General features: G+C 42.9%; 1 protein-coding gene across 1 annotated transcript in view; it reads left to right on the plus strand.

The window, feature by feature from the left end:
- Window positions 1–8,760, plus strand: part of LOC148111716 (uncharacterized) — a 226,491-nt gene that overhangs the window by 175,298 nt on the left and 42,433 nt on the right. Inside the window, 1 exon segment of the mRNA XM_087879918.1 lies at window positions 774–3,175. Within this exon segment, the coding sequence (XP_087736044.1) occupies window positions 785–3,175 (2,391 nt within the window). The 5' untranslated portion in view covers window positions 774–784.

Consider the following 8,760-nt stretch of genomic DNA (forward strand, 5'->3'; position numbering starts at 1 on the left):
GATTATATCAAACAATGACAGGGAGAAGCTCTTCAACAACCCCAACAATAAAGTTCAAATTAGCAATAGATTCAGCCACAGCACAATTGCTCCAATGAGGATCTGAGTGGGAGGAGCATTCAAAGGCAATTTATTAGAATATTGTAGCAAAGAGATTTCCCTCAATGAAAAGAAGGAATGCAGGACACAAAGAGCGGCTGATTCAAACTCAGGGTCTCCGAAGGCCCCACAAGAGACCCAACTGACTGCCCTTCATGGGCTGATATGAATCCTCCCCCCCCTCCGTCCCACCTCCGCCCCGGACCGTAATAACCGGCGGCACTGCGCAGGCGCCATCTGCCTTGTTGCAGGAAGAAGGACGCTGATTGGTCGCGCTCGGGATGTCGGCATTGGGCAGGAGGACTCCGAGGGGCGGATCCTCCAAAGGAAAAGGCGGAACTAGTGGAGAGAAAAGGGCGTGAAGCCTCCACTTCCAGAAACAAAACGGGCAAAGAGGGAAGCTGCCTGAATCAGCGACAGAGGAGGCCATTTAATGCAGGTTTGGCACAGGGGATGCAGGGAATTGAAGTCTGGGAGGGTCTCTCTTCAGAAGGGAGGCTTGGGAGCCTGAGGCCTAGTCTGGGGGCGGGGGGGAGGGAGGCGGGATGATGGGAAGGAGGCCGTGTCCGCCTGGAGAATGCCCAAGAGGCCCGTGGGAGGCAGGGGCCTGGGCCTGGGCCTACGCTGTGGGGAATGGGAGGCAGCCGTGACCCTCTTCTCTTTCTCCCCTGCAGGAGGACGGAGGATGGCGGCGGATGCAGGAAAGAGGCCCCGGCCGAGAGGAGGAGGAGGAGAGGAGGCCCCGCGGAGCAGCCCTGCCCTGTCCCAGAGCGGCTTCCCGGGAGACAGCGGGGAAAGGCCGGGGGGCTCTGGGGCTGCAGGAGGGAGGAGCCCAGGGGGAGCCCAGGAAAGGCGGCTGCCTGGAGAGCATTGCAGGGAGGAGGAAATGGGCGGAGACTCCAAGACGGGTCTGGAGGGCAGAGGCTCCTTCGGAAGACCCCCAATGCCCCGAAGGATCCAGGAGGGAGGAAGGAAACATCAATGCCCCGAATGCGGAAAATCCTTCAAAACAATTGGCCATCTTGAAAGTCATTTAAGGATCCACATAGGAGAAAAACCTCATAAATGCTTTCAGTGTGGAAAGAGCTTCAGTCAGAGGGGACATCTTTATAAACATCAAAGGATCCATTGGGTAGAAAAACCTCATAAGTGCCTGGTGTGTGGAAAGAGCTTCAGTTGGAGGAGCAACCTTTATACACATCAAAGGATCCACTGGGGAGAGAAACCACATAAATACCTTGATTGTGGAAAGAGCTTCAGTAGGAGAGGAAGTCTGCACAGACATGAAAGAATCCATTCAGGAGAGAAACCGTATCAGTGCTGGGAGTGTGGAAAGAGTTTCAGTCAGAGAGGAAATCTTTACATTCATCAAACAATTCACACAGGAGAAAAACCACATAAATGCCTGGAGTGTGGAAAGAGTTTCACTCGGAGAGGAAATCTTTACGTGCATCAAAAAATCCACTGGGGAGAGAAACCTTATCAGTGCCTGGAGTGTGGAAAGAGTTTCAGTCAGAGAGGACAACTTTCCCAGCATCAAACAATCCATTCAGGAGAAAAACCACATAAATGTCTTGATTGTGGAAAGAGCTTCAATTGGAGAGGAACTCTTTATAGACATCAAAGGATCCACACAGGAGAGAAACCACATAAATGCCTTGAGTGTGGAAAGAGCTTCAATCAGAGAGGAAATCTTTACATTCATCAAACAATCCACACAGGAGAGAAACCACATAAATGTCTTGAGTGTGGAAAGAGCTTCAGTAGGAGAGGAAGTCTGCACAGACATGAAAGAATCCATTCAGGAGAGAAACCACATAAATGTCTGGAGTGTGGAAAGAGTTTCAGTCAGAAAGAACAACTTTCCCAGCATCAAACAATCCATTCAGGAGAAAAACCACATAAATGTCTTGATTGTGGAAAGAGCTTCAGTAGGAGAGAAACTCTGTATGAACATCAAACAATTCACACAGGAGAAAAACCACATAAATGCCTGGAGTGTGGAAAGAGCTTCAGTCACAGAAGAAAACTTTCCCAGCATCAAACAATCCATTCAGGAGAAAAACCACATAAATGTCTTGATTGTGGAAAGAGCTTCAGTAGGAGAGGAAGTCTGCACAGACATGAAAGAATCCATTCAGGAGAGAAACCACATAAATGTCTGGAGTGTGGAAAGAGCTTCAGTCAGAAAGAACAACTTTCCCAGCATCAAACAATCCATTCAGGAGAAAAACCACATAAATGTCTTGATTGTGGAAAGAGCTTCAGTAGGAGAGAAACTCTGTATGAACATCAAACAATTCACACAGGAGAAAAACCACATAAATGCCTGGAGTGTGGAAAGAGTTTCACTCGGAAAAGAAATCTTTACCTGCATCAAAAAATCCACTGGGGAGAGAAACCGTATCAGTGCCTGGAGTGTGGAGAGAGTTTCAGTCAGAAAGGACAACTTTCCAAGCATCAAATGATCCACTCAGGAGAAAAACCACATAAATGTCTTGATTGTGGAAAGAGCTTCAGTAGGAGAGGAACTCTTTATAGACATCAAAGGATCCACACAGGAGAGAAACCACATAAATGCCTTGAGTGTGGAAAGAGCTTCAGTAGGAGAGGAAGTCTGCACATACATCAAAGAATCCACACAGGAGAAAAACCACATAAATGTCTGGAGTGTGGAAAGAGCTTCAATCAGAGAGGAAATCTTTACATGCATCAAAGAATCCATTCAGAAGAGAAACCGTATCAGTGCCTGGAGTGTGGAAAGTGCTTCAGTCAGAAAGGACAACTTTCCAAGCATCAAATGATCCACTCAGGAGAAAAACCACATAAATGTCTTGATTGTGGAAAGAGCTTCATTAGGAGAGAAACTCTTTATAGACATCAAAGGATCCACACAGGAGAAAAACCACATAAATGTCTGGAGTGTGGAAAGAGTTTCAGTCAGAAAGGACAACTTTCCCAGCATCAGAGGATCCACTCAGGAGAAAAACCACATTAATGCCTGGAGTGTGGAAAGAGCTATATTGAGCATAGTAGCCTCAATCGACACCAAAGAATTCACGTGGGAGAAAAATCATAAACACACCTGAGTGTGAGAAGATCTTCAGTCACGGTGTATCTCGGGAATTGAATTATATATTTAATTTGGCTAAGTGTGAATAGACACCCTAGGAATTCACCTAGTGCATATTCATCATCATTATAATAATTCCAATAAGAGGAATTATTGCTCTTTACTCCAAATGATTAAAGAAGACAATAAGGGTAAATAATAACTGCCAAATAAGGGACTTTCTCAGGCTGAATAATAAAGGACTTTTTCAATTGTACATGCTAGATTGTACAACTGGCTGAAATTGTACCTTTTCACAACAGAGACGCATGATGCCATGTGAATGTTCTTTTAATGCAAGGCTCATTTCAGTGGTTATGCTTAATATTATGGGTTGTTACTGTCCATGTCTCTGATATAACTGTAATTGAGCAGGATGATTTCTTCCAAGGTGGATTTCATTTAAATCACGTTGATTTAAATCATGTCAATTTAAATCATTATGTAAACCGCTATTAAAAAGATTTAAATCAACTTTTTAAATCATAATTTTTTAAAAACAACTGTCATGTCTGTCCCGCACCAGCTCCTCCTCTGAGCCGCTGTTGACTCGCCGACAGTCCCATTTATTTTAATAGGGCGGCTGGTGATGCATCAGTGACACAACCAGGTGAGGGACGTGGCTGGCAGCAGGTGAGTGGATGCCCTCTCACAGGCCCTGCCATGATGGATCTGAAATGACAGGTGCTCTTTAATGTTATATTTATAAGCTGCTTAGAAGGTTTCACTTCCATTTTTACTGCTTGCCCTTCCCCCTCACACTTAGAGGCTGAGGGTACAGATGCATTTCTTTCCAAACAATCATACAGTTTGCAGTCTACATACAGTATATTTGAAGGAAAATGGGGAAAAGGAATATTCCTGCCCTTTGCCTGATGAGTTATCTCATGATTACTGTGAAACTCTGTGGATGTATCAATGCAGTGCATGTTATTTCAGCTTGCGGTGCTTGGATTCATTGAATGAGTTTAGCAGAAATGTAAATATTGCAGAATATACAGCTTCATGCTACATAACTAAGCTCCATTTCAACCTGAATAAACTAAATTATTAATGTATCTTAAATGGAAAATTATCTTTATGATTCTTGATGAACGTATCTTTTCTTTTATGTACGCTGACAGTATATGCACCAAGACAAATTCCTTGTGTGTCCAATCACACTTGGCCAATAAAAAACTCCTATGCTATGCTATGCTATGCTATGCTATGCTATGCTATGCTATGCTATGCTATGCTATGCTATGCTATGCTATGCTATGCTATGCTATGCTATGCTATTTGAATAGCATAGCAGAGCAGAGCAGAGCAGAGCAGAGCATAGAATAGAATAGAAATCCCAATGGGATTTTTATCCCAAAAGTATTTTATTAAAATAAATTTGATAAAAAATAACAAAAATAACACGGTGGGCCTGGTAGGCCTGTTTTCCGCCCTCCCCAGGTTCCAGAGGCTTTCTTGGAGCCTGGAGAGGGCGAAAACAGCCTTCCCCACCCCCCTGGAGGCCCTCCGGAGGCCCAAAACTCAGCTGGCCGGCCCGCGCATTCATGACGGAGCTGAGCTAGGGCAACGCTTGTGTGCCCACCCATATGGCTCTGGGTGCCTCCTGTGGCACACGTGCCATAGGTTCGCCATCACGGGCCTAGAGGTTGTGATGGGGAGGAACCAGCTCTGACTCAACCAACCCCTTGGGTTTTTACTCCTATCTCAAGATCTAGTGATGTGTTATCTCTGACTTGCACTGGTGCACAATCTGAGGACTCTCCTGGACTTGCAGCTTCTGCTCAAAGAGCAGGAGACAGCCATACCTGGGGAGGGGGCTTTGCATCTCTCTTGCATGCCAGTTATACCATACTTATTCCTGGACCAAGAGGCCTTGTTCATAATCAGTCATGCCTTGATCACTCTGCTTAACAATTAATTACCACAACACTGTCAAATAATTTACTAAGACTGTATTACTATTATTCTTCTCTTCCTTACTAGTATCTCTTTCCACTTATTACTATAACCATGTTTCTTGTATCTTTCAGTTTATATTGTTTTTATTTGTTTCCTAGTACGATTTGATAGCTTATTAGTAACCTTGACTATTACTAAGTCTTGTATCTTTTTATTCTTGATGTATGTATTTTATTCTCTTTATGTACACTGAGAGCATATGCACCAAAGACAAATTCCTTGTGTGTCCAATCACACTTGATCAATAAATAAATAATTCTATTCTATTCTATTCTATTCTATTCTATTCTATTCTATTCTATTCTATTCTATTCTATTCTTGATCACTTCCTGCCTAGACTACTACAATAAACCCTAGATAGAGCTGCTCTTGATTTTATAACTAGTCTAGAATGTGGCATAGCACGCAGTGCCCCTTGTTTCACCCATATTACACTGCTGTTTGTGAACTACATTGGCTTCCAGTTGCAATTCAGGATGCTGGTTGTCCCCTTTGAATCCTGACATGGCATGGGATAAGATCATATTTGAAACTGCCTTTCCCTCTCTGCCTATCACATCAGGTTGAAAATTATGGGTGCATTCTGGGTTTTTTCCCCCTTAAATGTTGCCATCTAGCAGAACCTAGGAAGCCTGCCTCTTCCATCACAGTCCTTGCCGTTGGAGTGTCCTTCCTTTACGATTCGACAGCCCCATCCCCCCTTTAACCTCCTGGGAGGACCTAGAGGGCTGACTCTTTCCAAGCATTGGGACAGAGTGAGGTTGGAGCCTGGTGATAGTTTCATTGGAAGCATTAGAGAAGGGTAGGTGAAGTGCCAGGTTTTTGCTTTTATTCCTTTCATTGTTTTTTTTTTCTTAATTGCTGTTGTGAGCAGCCGGAATGGGCAGCCGCCGTATAAATCTATTAAATAAATAAAGATATCTTAAGTTATGAGGTTGGGCTCTGTGTGCACAAGATACGACTATTTCCAACACAGTCAACCTGCCAGATCCCTCTGGATGCCTCCAAGAGAGGCCTTATAGCCAGACCTACTTAGAGCACTCATTTTAGTAGTTCTTCTGAACCTGGTACTTTTCATAGCTTTCAGGACCAAAATTTATGTGAATACCATTTGTCTTAAGTTTTGGGGAGAATTTCAAGGCCTGTGTGGGTTTGAGCTTCAAAAGCTTCTGTTCTTCTCAATGTCCTTCTTATCTGCCTCTTAGAACAGTCCCAAAAAATGGACAGAAAGGAACCAGCTCTTCTACAGTGGCATCCTAGTTGCTAAAACTCAGGGATAGAGTGCTTTTAAGTAATACGGAGGTTCTGTGATTTAATCTACCCTTTCAAAGCTATCTATAGAGTAACTGCTTTTCATGGCAGCGAATTCAATGAATGAATGATGTGCGGTCTGTTTTGAATAGCTTGTCTCTCAGTCTTAAAGTATTATTCAGCTAGTCCTTGACTTATGATCAGTTGCTTAGCAACCCTTGGAAGTTACAGCATACCTGCTAAACAGGAAAAAAAAAAGGTGCAAACACTTTTATATTTCTTCAAGGGGATTTCACATAGACGTACCTTTATTTACTTAATTGCTTCAGCAATCCCTGTTTTATTTCCGCACCCCCATTGCTCATATCCTTTTCAATGGACTAGCTCTCCTTTCTTCTGCTGCCTGCCACCTCCACCTGCCATCTTCCATCCCTGTGGAAGATGAATTCATTAAATCCCCTTTTGCCTGTTGCATCTTTAATAACCATCATGCTTGGAATTATGTCTTTGTGATTAAAGAGATTGCAACGTGCAGGAGGAAAGTCACCACTTCCTGTTGTCGAAATGTGCTTTTGGGCAGAAAACTTCAGTTTTGGGGATGGGAGGCAGCGAAGCAGTATTTTATAAAGCAACCTCAATTCTGCTTGATCTTCCCTCTCAGCTTCGCCCCCTGGTATCTGAGAACATTCTTCCCATCTAAAACGTCATCCGTAATCTTCATATCTGTAATCGTCTCTGCAAGATCTCCCTGTTCCTGTTATGTAATTGGTTTAGTTGTAGCTACATTTCACAGGGGCAGAGTTTGAATGTGGGCGTTTTCCAGTGCCCACTGTCAATTTTGCAGTGCTATTTGATTCATCCCCGAGTTGTGGAGTGAGGTTTGGTGTGTGCTTTTCTCTGGACTGACTTTTACTGAGCCCAGGTCAGAGTGTGACACAGAAATGATGGCCTTTTACTTCCTAAAATTGCTTTGCAGCTGTGGAATGCAGCTGTTTATGGCCCTCAGCATTTAAAGTCACCCTTAACAGAGCTAATGAAAGGGGTTTGTGCAGAGAAAGCCCACTTCTATCAAATTGGTGGAGGGATACACAGATGCAGTGTGGAAGTGCAGGCAGTCCGGAAGCTGCCTTGGTGTGCATAAACCAATATAATCTGGTTTGATTAGCAACAGCTCTAGCAATTCAGGCAGAAAGATGCTTTTACCATCTGGGCTGGCTTTTAAACATGGAAAATGATGAGAATTAAAAACAACCAAGCTCAGAGAGCACCAAGTACCGCACAGTTCAACCCTGAGACACAGATATTATCTTCTATTGAGGAGAATTAAACTCAGAGCTTTTAAAACCTTGGTCATTTTCTAGCATGTCTGGTATTTTCAATTATAACTCCCCATTATCCTCCGTGTATCTCCTGTTTGGACTATCTCTCCTTTGAATTATTGCAATGGGCTCTACATGGGGCTATCCTTGAAAAATATCTGGAAGGTTTAGCTGGTAACAGAATGTGGCTGCAAACACAATCTTGAGCACCCAAAGAATGGTGCATTTCATAACTTTGCTGCACGAGCTGCATTGGGTGCCAGTTTGTTTCTGGGTTCAATTCAAGATATTGATTATAATCTTTTTGGATGAGCCGCTTTTGGATTCTCCCTCAGAGGCTATAGCCGGATCACCTATAAATACAAGAGAAGCGGCTTTGGATCTTGATTGGATGTCTTACCAAGTTAAAGACCAGCATGTAATTCAATCAGATAACATACAAGTCTTAGAAAGGCAACCATGGTGGAGATCTAAGCCACAACAAGTTAAGAAAAGAAGAAGCAGGTTCTACAAAACTAAAAAATTTTAAACCAAAAATTTTTTTTATTTTTTTTTTGAAAATGGATTATAAAATTTGTGATAAATTTTCAGCCAACAGACTAATGCCAGTTATTTAAGAGACTATTTAACATAATAAGCGGGACTTATAGAAGGCAGATACATGAAAATATAATGGGAGGCAAATTATATATTTTGAGAAGAATAACAGATCTCTGCAGTGCTGGTGTTTTGGGCTGTGGAAGATGGCCTGTGATTGAGCGGACTGGAACTTTCTATTATGGACTCTATGAAAGATGGACTACGCATACGTTGAGCTATAAGGCAAGAGAACTATGGAATAGGGGCATGCAGATGATCTGGTTGTTACCCTAACGTGGTTGTTGGAATTAATAATCTAGACAAAAGACATTACAGAAGATACTATATGGAATATAAATATAAAGTCACTCGGGGGGATTTTTACATACAGAAATATTTATTAATGACGGGGGCAGATGGTAATTGAAGACACTGAA

The sequence above is a fragment of the Pantherophis guttatus genome, chromosome 16 (assembly GCF_059756535.1).
Source record: "Pantherophis guttatus breed Tessera chromosome 16, ASM5975653v1, whole genome shotgun sequence".
NCBI classification, from domain to species: Eukaryota; Metazoa; Chordata; class Lepidosauria; order Squamata; family Colubridae; genus Pantherophis; species Pantherophis guttatus.